Here is a 13,155-nt window from a genome sequence, read left to right on the forward strand (position 1 = left end):
AAAAATTCTCCTCTTATGAGCAGTAGTTCCTCTACAAGCACACTGGGACCACCCAGTCCACCTGGCAGATCCCCTGTACTCCACCTCTTCCCACCTTGATCTTCATGTTTTTGTTAGAGCCCCCCTAATGCCTAACACAATATCCGTCCACTCCTGTGACTCCAAAGAGATGGCTGAGCTACTAAATTATAACACCTTTCAACCCCATAACAGATATCAGAACAAAGATATTACGATTTTACTGTGAAGGGATACAAATGGGTTTTGTGAAGCAAACTGACAAGAAGTTTACCCTGACCTGTTCCTCATCAAAATCTTGCTTTGAAATGTTTTTAAACACCAGATGCAGCTGGTGACCAAGGTTCAAATAACTGACATTACTAAGATGAAGCCAAGATTTCGGCAAGCCTCATGGCGACACTTCTGGACAAAGATAAGGCTTTGTTGTAAGCATGAAAGCTTGGCACACCACTAATCATATGTAGAAAACTGTCACAACAAAAGTCGTTAGCAGTCCTGAATCCAGTGGAGAGTCAGGGGAAAGAAGTTAGATCAGGGATGAGGGGTGAATAAACTATCCCCAACTTTTACAGTGAACTGTATAAAGAAGCTATAATGTAAGATGCCTGATTACACCTTTGTGCTACACTGACCAAAACCAGCAGTCAATTATTCTACCATGTCTTCTTCCACCAAAGGAGAACAATTATAAGAGTTGTTTTAATGACTTTTCTTGAAATTAAATGAGAACAGCTAAAATTTCAAGAGCTTATTGTGTTTCTAAAAATTCACACTTATTTTAAACATCATTTCACATTTTACAGGCTTTAATTTCAGATTTGCACCTGGTCTTAGCCTGGGGGCAGAAATAAATGGATACAAGTCAAAACACAGACACAAGCCTCCAGTATTTAGAGAGGACAGCTAACAGCATAGGGAAGATACACATGTTCACAATGTGTTTGGATTACTAAATAAATAGCAATTATTGTATTTGTTCTCTTTTCAGTTTGCTAGACTTTTAAAATTTCATAGGAACAGAGAAACTGCATTTTAGCTTCCATTGATATTTGCATCAAACCAGAAATTAATAAAATAAAAAATAAATCTGAACAGATACGTTTTTCCTTTCATGTTTTAGAAAAGCTCCACTGTCTCTTAAAAAAAAAAAATCAACAACCAACAAAAAAACCAAACCCACCCCAAAAATGCTGTTAATTTCCCCTCTGCTTTGCTGTCCTGGTGAGAAAGCAGTAAAAAAAAAAAAAAAAAAAAAAAAAAAAAGAAAAATTTAAAGGCAAAGTTTATATAAAGCAGTTTGAACCACAAATGTTAGAATGATTCTACTAATGAAAACATGATTTTCATATATCAAAAAACTGTTGCAATTTGAAAAAATTCATAAAAACTCTATTGTTACACAGGATAATAGTATATTACACTATATACTGCTTGGTTTGACAATGATTACAGCATAAGGAAAGGCAGGTTGATATTTGTTTAAATAGTTTTACCTAAAGCTACCCCTTTTTTCTGATACTAATCTCCACTTTGACTAGCTCTAAAAGTAATTTTTTATCATTTCCTTGAATTACAAATAATATAAACAAGAGGAACAGCCAAACATTTTTCTTAGCAATGAACCAGAAAAAAAAACCCAACATGGTTAAACCCAAGAAAAGTTTCCTAAATATAAGTTTTAGGGACATAAATAAAAAAAGTAAGATGAATTACAGTGTACAAGTTGTTTGGGATTCTAAACAGATGAAAAAGAAATAAAGCAAATGAAAAAGAAAAAAGAGGAAAAGAAAGCAAAAGAGCTGATAAAGTTTCTGGCTACAATACAGGAGACATATCATTACCATATGATCTAATGTGGGTGTCAGCCTGGATTGTGTTCATTGAGAGAAACCTTATTTTTTAACTGTGCTATGGAATAGAAGCAGGAGGGTTTTCTACCAAGTGACAGTCACTGAGCTGAACTTACCCCCTCCTCCTTTCCACACCTGCAAAGCCTTTTGCCTGGGTTGAATATTTAGTTTAATTACATCTCAGCTTTGAGAGCTCCTGTTGCAAATCCCTGGATTAAAAGGTACGGTTTTCAGTAATTCTCCTGAACTATGTTGCACTAATAAAACTTCAGGCGAGTCTACGGCAAGAACTAGTTGAATTTTAAGAGAAGCAAGGAAAATCCTACTAAATGTTTAGCAATGTTAAGTTTTGTATCCAGCATTTTTGTTTCTTGGGAACATGAGAATGCATTCTCAAGGACTGCGCAGATTTCCTACTGTTTATTTGACTGTTCTGTCTCTTGTTTTGATTTGTATAAGCACTGCTATAGTCCTTTCTTCTTCCTTACTGTAAACTTTTGCAGCAGTATACTCTCTGTTTGCAATCCAGTGTTTAGAATCGGTGATGCAGTGAGTGTAAAAAATGTGTGAGTTACATTTCTGTTTTAAACTGCACTCTGTGATTTCTTTTTCATTCGGATTCTTTTTATATATTCCAAACAGTAATGAATATAGTTTCAGTTTAAATGAAAAAAAAAAAAACATAGTAGTTAAACGGGCTCACTGTATGCCATTGTAGTGTTAGAAAGTGCTGTGTTATAGTGTACAAACAAGGGACTCACATTTAAAGAAGGTTTCTATGAATGAAATGGTAGAAAATAAAATTCCGGGAGTTGAAACCCCTGTTAACAGAGTTTTAATCTCTTTAAAACTTCCAACTCTTATGTTTGCACTTCTAACACAAAACGAGTAACACATATAATGTAGGGGATTGTTTTTTTTTTTAATTGCACATATTGTTTAACTTGTCTTTTGTGTCGTTTTGGGAGATTTCTGACAGTAGGGGAACTAATATTTAAAACAGTATTAAGGTAAACTGACAAGAAGACCACCGGTACAGTGGTGACGTGAACTGATGAAGCATATTGCCAGTGGTATTTTAAACTGAAATGTGGCCAAGTCTATGGTATAGTTTCCTCTGTTTGTGGAAAAGTCTTCCTCATTGTAAACATATAATTAAAGCAAGTTTAAACAGTTATGTCCTACAGACATAAATATTGTGTCACAGACCTTTAAGAATTCAGAATTTTTTTCCCTCTCTGTTTTATTTGTGAAGTGTAAATATTTCTTACTAGTACAGTTTTGTATATATTTTTTGTCTGTGTGTTTATTTACACATGCAAACAATAGGAACAGATATGTGTGTCTGCAGTGCAAATATGTATATGAATAAAGATATGTAGACACATATCTATTCCTATTTCCTGATTAATATGTAGTTTGTGACTGCTATTTTCTTTGTTGTGTCCTCAGATTAGATCCTTGATACCCTTTGTTGTCCTATGGTTTTCCTTTATGCACAGCTCTTATTTTATAATAGATTTGACAAAACAGGGAGCAAAGGAAAAGGCCTACTACTGGGTGTAACTGAGATAAGTGAAGTCACCAATATTGATGTGAACAAGAAGTAAAGTGTGAAGACATTTCCAATGTAGCTTTGCATTGGGTATTTTTTTTTTTTTTTTGGGGTAGTAATTTAACTCCAGGACAAGATACTGATAGTGCATTTTTGAGAGGGATGGTGTTTCAGCAGGGACCCTGGGGGGAATACAAGCAATTTTAAATATTTTAAAGTGTTTTTAAAAAATTAAAAATACATAAAAAATGCTGGAGAATCTCTTTAAAAAGTACTGATAGCCGGTGCCCTGCCAGGGTTGCTGTGCAGCACTCCCTATTTTTGTTGATGTTAATGTACATTCTGAAAAATAATTTGTACTGGGGTAATACTTTATTGATCATTTTAACAAGACAGCTTATTATGATCGATGGTGATGATTTAGCAAATTTTTCTTCACATTTCAGACTATTAATAAATTGCATTGTTATTTTACAATAATTCATACATAATAATGATTATTTAAAAAATGTCGTTTTAGATTACACTGGGATAAGAACTCACCAGTGTGTATTAACACCACTTTGCTGTGACATCCTTACTCATGTACTTTGCGTGCATCATGGGGGTGTTGCTGGGGAAGGGACACAGACCGTGTCAGTGGGGGGCCAGGGCAGGAGGGAGGACAGGAGGATGGCCCACACGGGGCCACATCCTGGCCCTGCTACATGACACGAGTTTGTACAGCACTGAGTTGGGCTAACAGGGCATGCTAAAATGCTCTGACCCTCCAGCTGACACTGGGGTCTGTGAAACCCCTCAGTGCTTGCAGTAGGTAATATGTTTGCTCCAGGAAAAGAAAACACTTACTGGTCCAACTAAGAAACCAACTGTGTCTCTTAAAGAAGCAACAGAAATGTTTTTTTATTCCATTTGAAGTGACTTTGAATTCTTTGGGACATCTGAATATGTTAGATATCTGTCTTCCTGATAGGTAGGTGACAGAAATGTAAGCTATGATTTTAAAACACTAGCATGTATTATAAGGTAACCTCAAATCCAAGCCCCAGAGTTTTCTGCAGGATGGCATTAGTGGCATCTGTCAGTAAAAATTCATAAGAGAATTCAAATCCAGGAACAATATAGATTGTATCTAATTCCAGGCCTGTGTTTTTTGTTTATTTCACTTTTTTATACTAACCACTGCTCTTAGAGTACCTGGATGTCGTATACTAGAAAGAGAGGCCTCAGTATACTGCTTTCACCTAACATCTGCTGCCCATGTTAGTCATCTACCTGGTAGGTTTCATATCTCAATGTACAGGGGGAGAGAGTCCTACTCTGCCTCTTGCCCAGTTTTTTATCCTTCCATTAGTCAATACTGAGCTAAGAAATGCCATACCACTCCCCTGACTGTTAGATAACTTCTGCTAGAAAAAAGTTTATCCCAGCTAGAACCCAGACAAGGCATTTAGGAACTTGTTGACCTGAAGAAGCAAGTGGACATTTTTGCTTTTATTATAAAGAACAAAATTTTTATTCAGGACTATGCCATCCTTTTTAAGAAAAGGCTCCTAAATAAATGACATTTGCCTTGCTGTCACTTGGCAAGTTGAGAACAGGTTTCTTCATATTTTTTTTGTGGGTTATCTTTAGATCCATGAAATCTTGTAAAAGATAAGCTTCCTTATATAAAATAAATAGTAAAAAAAATATTTTCCAGAATATTAGCTGATCTATACAGCCTTGATACAAAACCTGCAAACAGCTGTTTTTTAATTTCTATTTAGCACACAACAACATAGGTATCACAATGTACATTGTTTTGAAACGCACTTAGGCCTAGGTCATGAGAACATGTAGTCAGGCAGTTCTTATTAATATCTATGGGAATATATACTTGCGTAAAGTTGCTCATGAGCGTGAAAGTCTGCAGAATGAGGCCCTGAAGTCCCATTAGAAAGTGTGCTGACAATACTACAAGCATCAATTCAAATACTTATGCAGTGCAAAGCAGAGGATTTCCAGGGTGCATTGTTTATATCATAAAATCTCCTAGCCAAAAATTTGGAAAGAAAGCCAAGAATATCCAATATAACACAACACTGTATTCCATTTTATTGTGTTGTTTAAACTGGCAGAGAAGTATAGCTGTTTTAAACAAGTAAGGATCCCCCACCTCTCTCCACCCTGTCACTAGATCCTACTCTTTCTCAGTCAGTTTTACTAGGCTGTAATTTAAAACACACAGCAAACTGGCACTTCAAAAAATATTTCTTAAGACATGAAATACTGCGTTACAGTGAGTTTGGGAACCTCAGGTTCATCCCCAGGGGACAAACTCATTGCTGTGAAACAAATGCTAATGAAATCAAATAGACTGTTACGTTGGCAGAAAACAGACACATGGAAAATGTGGCTTATTGTGTTGACTGTTCTGCATAACAAAGTTGACAGTGCTGCCTGTTCTTAATAAATATTACTCTAAATATGCAAACAGATGTGTTTACTGTTGCCTTTAAACTGCTCTGTAAAAAGAAAAAAAAAACCCACCAGTTACCAGACTCCTATCACATAACTGTCCTATTTTCACCATTCAGTTTTCATTTATTGAAAGGAACAGTTATGCAATTGGTGGATATGCTGGACCTCCTTCAGCAGGCACTGTGGTGCAGTTATGGGAAAATGCTACTTTTGTTATAGATCTCCTGTTTTGATCCCTAGGTTCTGCCCGGAGTCGATGAACTAAGCCATGAGGCTGGCTCTTCTCTTCGTCCTACTGCTGCCAGCATGCTTGGCCAAGCCGTTCCACCAGCAGGGCCTCTTTGACTTTATGCTGGAGGATGAAGGGTCGGCTGATATGCCTCCAACAGACGATCCTGTCATATCTGGATTTGGACCAGTGTGCCCCTTCCGCTGCCAGTGCCATCTTCGTGTGGTGCAGTGCTCTGACCTAGGTAAGCCCAAGAGTATCTTTGTAGGGTATATACTTACATCCTAGCCATGGGTTTGCAGCTAAGATAGTGAGGCTGCTACACACTGCCACTCCGTAACTGATTTTGGCAAAGAAATGTGCTACAATTACTGTTATCTAGAATGTACTATGTGAAGTAGGCCATAAAGCCCTGACAATATAGACATTTGTTGTGACCAAAGAACATTTCATTTTTTAATTTATATTTTGTTTATCTGCCTTTCATTTGTTCTTTGACAGACCATAGATTTCTGTTACAGAGAAAATAACTTTTCAAGGCTATTCCTTCAAATGTATGTTAAATAAATTTGCTAAGTTCAGAGGTGGGGATGGAAACATTTTAAAAGGTTCTAAATTGCATGGTCCAAGCTCCAACACCCTTAATCACACTGTCTAGTACCTCAGCATAGAAATAATCTCATTTCCATAGGAATACATGAGCATGGAATAACCAGCTCTTTGGAGGAAAGAGCTTGGAAACACTCCAAAACAATGAACACATTTTGGAACTCCCTATTAAATATCTTTCTTAGACACTGTTTAAGCTGAAACCATGAGAACCTTTCTCACAATCTCCCCTTACTCCCTCACGTACAAGGGCTTGTCTGAGCAGTCAGACCAGCAGGATGTGAAGCCATGCCTGCCATCATTGTATTTGACTTTCCCATGCAGAAATCTTAAGTAATGAAGTTGAATTCGGTGAGACTGTTTTTGGTTTAAGCCAGTATTATTCAATCTAAGTCAGTGTGCAGTGCAGAAAATCAATTAAAGTTGGTTTTGCTCACAAGAAAATCAGGGAATTTATTCAGTGGACAGAAAAATTACTTCTCATGATTTTAGGGAGTTTATTTTTTTAAAATATTCTTCTCAGCTGTTTAAATGTATAACTGAGCGTTTCTATTTTCCTGTGTTATAGCATTTGCTTTGATAATTACTGTAAATCATAGCACAGATCCACAAATTAGGATCTGGGTCTCATTGTGGTGGGTGTTATATTATTAGAGAAAGGGAGTAGGAAAACATTAGTTACACCTAGAACTAGAAACCTCTATGAATTTATTAAAGCAAGTCACATAATTATGCAACAGATATGTTTGGCCAAGACCCAAGGAACTATGCAAGCCAAGCAAGCTCACAAATTAACATGGACTAACCTACCCATGCATTCATAAAACTTTCACAGTAATGTCCCTGATGAAAGAGGTTTTGGGTTTTTTTTTTGCTATTTAGGTACCAGATAGTAATAAACATGGGGTGAGGAAGGGGGAGGAGATTGCCCCACATGCCATGAAAGTCTTAAGCTTTTATTGTTGTTACAGTTGTTAATGCTGATGGAATTTAAGTTATTTTGAGAACTTGTTCCCTGTCTGCTTCAATTCTGGAAAATGTAAGGAGCTTTCTCTTGGTAAAAAAGTAGAGATATTCACACAAGGCCCCTTTGTTGCTGTTCCTGCTCCCCTGTTCATTCAGTTCTCCTTCACACACACATGGTTTCCAAAGGGTTGCACTGCAGTTCACTGCCTACAGTTGCTTCTGGGTTAATAAAGTCTTATACTGTCAAGGAGACCCAGAAATACATCAATTAAATCCCCAGGTCTATGTTTCCCAGATAATTTCAAGAGGGGTGATAAGGCATATGTTTTGAGCTTGGTTTAAACTCACATGCTGCAGACTCTGCAAAGAAGAGACTATGCTTTTGAAGTGTCTGGACTGATAACATCCAGTCTCTGGACACAAAAAAAGAGAGATCTCCCTGGGCTTGAAACGTGTAGCCTTGAAAAATAAATAATATTTCCCTGGCAAAGTTCAAGGAAGTAATAATAATTCAGCGTTCTTCAGCCTTGGCATTCACTTTCATCCATCCTTGTCACATATGGCTACGAGAGCCCCTTACGGGTCATGGCCCAAATGGGATGCTCACCAGGGTGCAGGTTAATGGTTGTCCCTACAAGCAGGGACAGGACAGCTGTGCATGCTGCCTGCTTGCAGGCAAATCTGCCCCTTGCTCTCCACTCCTCTGGCCTTCAATCTGTTTCTGTGTGAGTCAGGCTCAGACAAGGCCAGATTTACCTACTGATGGGGAAAGCCAGGAGCTGACCCTAAGAGATCCAAATTTTGTTGCAAACTGTGAAGGTCCTGCCAGGGTGACTTAGAGTGCTTCTGGGCTGTGAGATGAAGAGTGCTTGGGGCACAGTGATCAGGAAGGCAGTGTGCCCACGGAAGCCATGAAACCAGCAATGACAGTTCCACCTCCCTGTAAACCATGGCTTCTGGCCTGCCTAGCTCCGGGCATTTCTGACTTAACAAAATTAGCTACCTCCATCCTCCAAAATTATCAAATTTAGTCATCTAGTCCCATGGGCACTAATTGAAGAAAACCTGCAGGCCATAACAAGACTCCTCCCAGGAATATATTAAGAATTTACTAATTTAAGTCCCACAAAGAAAAGTTGCAATCTGGATCAGGATCCTTTCTTTCACACACTCTCTGGCATGGAAGGAGGGCTCTTTGCAGCCACGAGCCCCTGGTCTCAGAGGTCCTGTCAGAACAAGGCAGCTGGAGGACCCTAACGCGGGCTACTTATGGAGAGGTCTCATCTTTCTCAGCATGCTTCTTTTTGTGACCAAATAGACATTTGCTATTTGTAAACTCCTGATTCATAAGGAAAAATCCAACTATCTGGCAGAGTCATGTGAATAAACCACAGGAGAAATAACATCCTGGGTCCAGAGATCAGGTTTGCCCCTTGTCTCATGAGCTCTGGATGGGAATAATAATTAAAAACTCCAAATTTAATAGAAACAGTGAAAAAAATGCCCAGTGGTCCAATTACACTCTTGTCAGCTGAATTTTTTAGTGTTCTTGTACTTTTAAGCTTTGGTCACATATTCCTAAGCACATACCTCTCGATTAACTTATTTTGCCTCCAAGCCAAGAGCTGAGTTAGCAGGAAGGAAAACGCCATCTTCTCACACTCCAAAAAATAATTCACTCTGAGCTGCGGTTATTGACAGATCGAGAGCAGATCTCCATGTGTCTACCTTCTATGCGGTGTACTACCTTTGTGCAACAGGCTCAAGGAAGGCTAACATGGTATCTTTATAAAGGTGCTGCCTTTTCCAAATCTACGTCCTGTTGCTAAAAAAGAGCTGCAGGTTCACTTTTTAATCATGTCTCAGTGTAAGACATTACTCTGTTATAGCCAGACTTTCCACAGAAATCGCAAACACCTTCCTTATTAGGTGGGTAGTTGCTGATATGGCTGGTCAGAGGCAGCTCTTCATGTTTTAAAATCATAAATACAGGGAAGATGTTCAGTCAGTTGGCCAGGCAAGCATACCTCATAAAAACTCTAGGAAGGATTAACCTTTCTTCCATCTAAAGTCTAATCCTCCCAAAGGGAGTCTCAAGGAAAGGTTCCTCCTAAAGCGTCCTGGTAGGCAGGAGGCTGCATGTGTGATTACTCAGCCCTGCAGCGGATGCAGAATAGTCCATACGCGCATTCGGAGGTGCTGGTCAGAGCTTTCTTTCACCTTCAGATAAGTCTGGCAGCCCCTTGCAAAGTCAGCAGTGTTTGTGTTCTGCGGGATGCAATGAGATCGCCTTCCTTGGAGACTTCACAGGATGTAGGGAGGTCCCTCTAGACCTCTTGCCTTGAGCATCATGGAAGTTTTGTGGTCTCCAAAAGGTGTGTGAGAGATGGTTGTCAGTAAAAAGTGTTCAATCATTATTATTGCTTACATTGGAATTTTACTCACAGCTCAGAAATACTGGGTTTCTCCACCAGCAAAAAGTGGATATTAAAGCTCAGCTTTAATAGGGTGTTGGAGTGTGTGTTTGAAAACTGTTTTGAGATGAGTGGGTGAAAAGCTCACATATATGTAAAGCCTTATTCCATGGATCCGGTAGCATGAGGCAGTTTATCTGAACACATAGTGTCTAAACTGTATTAATCAATGGCTCTTCAACACCTGAACCATGGTAATGTGAAAACAACTAATTTATTTGTTGAAAAATAGAATTTATCATGTTGTGTAAAATCTTCCAGAAACATCTGAACACCCATTTTCTGATCAAGACTCCATTTGGGAACTTCTCGTTATAAAGGAAATTATCTCCTTTGGGATATATATTGATTTGAACTTTGCTGTCAACATAAAATCTTTTTTTAAAGAAAAATAATATGTACCTTGTTGGTGATCAGTCTCAGTCATTTTCTGAGTTCAAGAAAACAGATAGGATTACTTACTATTGTGTACTTAGTTTTGGAATACCTGCCATAATTTGAATGTTTACCAACTTTTCAAAACCATAATTTTTAAAGTTAAATGTTTGGCTCAAAATCTTACAGGTTTCTAAAGATGTAATAAGAGAAACCATGGATCCTTAATTGGGCACACATTAACAAATAATTTTAAAATAAAAAATGTGGGTTTTTTGGGTTTTTTTTAATTTACATTTTAAATGCTGAGTCTTTAGAACAAGTTATTCCATGTTTTATGCATTGTTTCCTTCTAATATTAAGAACTAGGGACTTATTCTTTTTATGTTTAATAGAAGCTGAGAATCTCATGGAATGTCCTGACTTCATTGAACTGGATTGTTTAACAAAAATATGATCAATAAAAATGGAACCATGAAATATGGGAAAACACATTGTCACTTATACTGACAGTAGCCTCTGCTTCACAACACCATGTCCTTAAAACTGTAGACTAAATGCCTATTTGGAAAACATTCTTCAGACAAACATAACTTGTGCCGCTATCGAATCCAAGTCATTGGGTGTTCCACATGCTAATGGAGTGAATTGTAATACTCTAACATGTTGGAGATCAGATTGGAGGATCTATATTAAGTGTATGTATTAACTGTAATATAGGAGTGATCTCGGGTGATGTTGTTTACCTAAGAGTCATCTGGGTTCCTTTCACAGCCATGGGGAGAGTTAGGCAGCCACTCCATGGGACAGTTCATTCTGTCTAAGGGGGATGTCAGTGACAGAAAGGATACTTCACTCTTGGAGAATTAAACTGCCAACACAAGGCCTCAATGACCACTTGAGGCTATACAACTTCCTTTTAGATTAATGAAGTTATGTGTGATAAAATTAAAGCATGGAAAAAATAAAGTAGGTTTACCAGCTTTATTTTGTAATAAATTTGCCATGGATTATTAAAATTTTTGTATATATTATGCTTACATACGATTTTTTGGGATACCTTAGAAGTTAAAGAAAACATGAACTAAAGCCCTGTGCTCAGTACATCCTGAAAAATGATTAGTGCAAGAATCCAATTATTAGAAAACATTCTTGAAATGTTGTCAAAAAAAAAAATATATTGGTCTGCATGTAGACTGCTTTATATTACCAAAAGTTCCTTAGCTTTTGCCAGTGTAAAAGTAAAAGACAGGCTTTGTTGCATCACAAGCTGAATTGCTGATATACCAGTTCCAACTGATAAACATGATTCTAGGTGAAAATTAACCCACTCTAAATGCATGGCTTCTTTATTAGCTGTTTATTAGGGTAACAGTTACCAACCCTGTGTGGTTTGTTTTTGTTTGTTTGTTTGTTTAAATTTATTTGCTTGCTTCACACTAGGAAATACCTTTTAAGAAAGCCTAGTGGCAGGAATAGAAATCCTGACTGCCAAGTCCAAGTGTTACAAGAAGTAACTGTTTTCTGGTTTGCACTGTGACAAGGTTTAATTTCTAAAATTTCCCAGTGCACAAATAAATAGGTAATAGATAGCTGGTTAAATGTGAGTCTATTATTATAAGTCATTACAGGTGATTACAGTGCTTAAAACATACTACATAATCACTGCTGTCACCAACTAGTGTTATGGACATCTAGAGGTGTTATGTTCTTAACACCTTTATAAGGTGTATTACTTGGTAAACACAGAACTATTTAAAATCTATCCATGTTTTCACAACATAAAGCCTGTGCTAGTCAGCTGTGAAAGTTTCCCAGGCAGGTCTTAGGAGGACCTAAAGAGTCCAAAGACTCCTTCCCAATGTTCCCTGAGAACCCACTGCCAACAGGGAGGAGACCTAGGAATTTAGGTCCTATGTGAAGCCACCAATGATAACAGCAAGGAACTGCCAATACTAACCTCCAGCTACTCAGGGAAACTGCTCACAGACTCCAGTTAGCAGCCTTCCAGTACCTGAAGGGGGCCTACAAGGATGCTGGGATAGGACTTTTATAAGGGTCTGTAGAGACAGGACAAGGGGTAACGGGTTTAAATTGAAAGTGGGGAGGTTTAGATTAGGACACAGGAAGAAGTTCTTCACAGAGAGGGTGGTGAGGCACTGGAACAGGTTGCCCAGAGATGTCGTGGATGCCCCATCCCTGGCTGTCTTCAAGGCCAGGCTGGATGAGGCTTTGAGCAACCTGGTCTAGTGGAAGGTGTCCCTGCCCATGGCAGGGGGGTTGGAACTAGATGATCTTTAAGGCCCCTTCCAACGCTAACCATTCTATGATTCTATGATATTTAGAAAAGATTCTAGTTTTAAGCAGAGTTTTCAACACATCTCTCTCTAACCCAGATTTGAGAGTCTCCTCCTTATCAACTTGGGACATGCTGGTCTGTATTTTGCTTTACCCATGTCCTTACCTGTCATGTGATTAAAAGGAAGTAGGACAAAAGAAGATAATCAGGTTACAGAAAAAAAAAAAAAAATTGTTCTAAATATACTTGTATCTTATCCTAAAGTTAACAATCTGTCCTCATTGCAATTATTTTTAAAACTTATTTCTCTGGGT

The 13,155-nt window shown here is 38.0% G+C and overlaps 1 protein-coding gene across 1 annotated transcript in view; it reads left to right on the forward strand.

The window, feature by feature from the left end:
• The first annotated feature begins 1,926 nt into the window (after positions 1-1,926).
• DCN (decorin) overlaps positions 1,927-13,155 on the forward strand; it is a 39,061-nt gene continuing 27,832 nt past the window's right edge. Inside the window, exons 1-2 of the mRNA XM_010157157.1 lie at positions 1,927-2,092; positions 6,130-6,362. Of these exons, the coding sequence (XP_010155459.1) occupies positions 6,158-6,362 (205 nt within the window). The 5' untranslated portion in view covers positions 1,927-2,092; positions 6,130-6,157. The remainder of the gene's footprint in view (positions 2,093-6,129; positions 6,363-13,155) is intronic.

The sequence above is a fragment of the Eurypyga helias genome, unplaced genomic scaffold (assembly GCF_000690775.1).
Source record: "Eurypyga helias isolate BGI_N326 unplaced genomic scaffold, ASM69077v1 scaffold12280, whole genome shotgun sequence".
NCBI lineage: Eukaryota > Metazoa > Chordata > Aves > Eurypygiformes > Eurypygidae > Eurypyga > Eurypyga helias.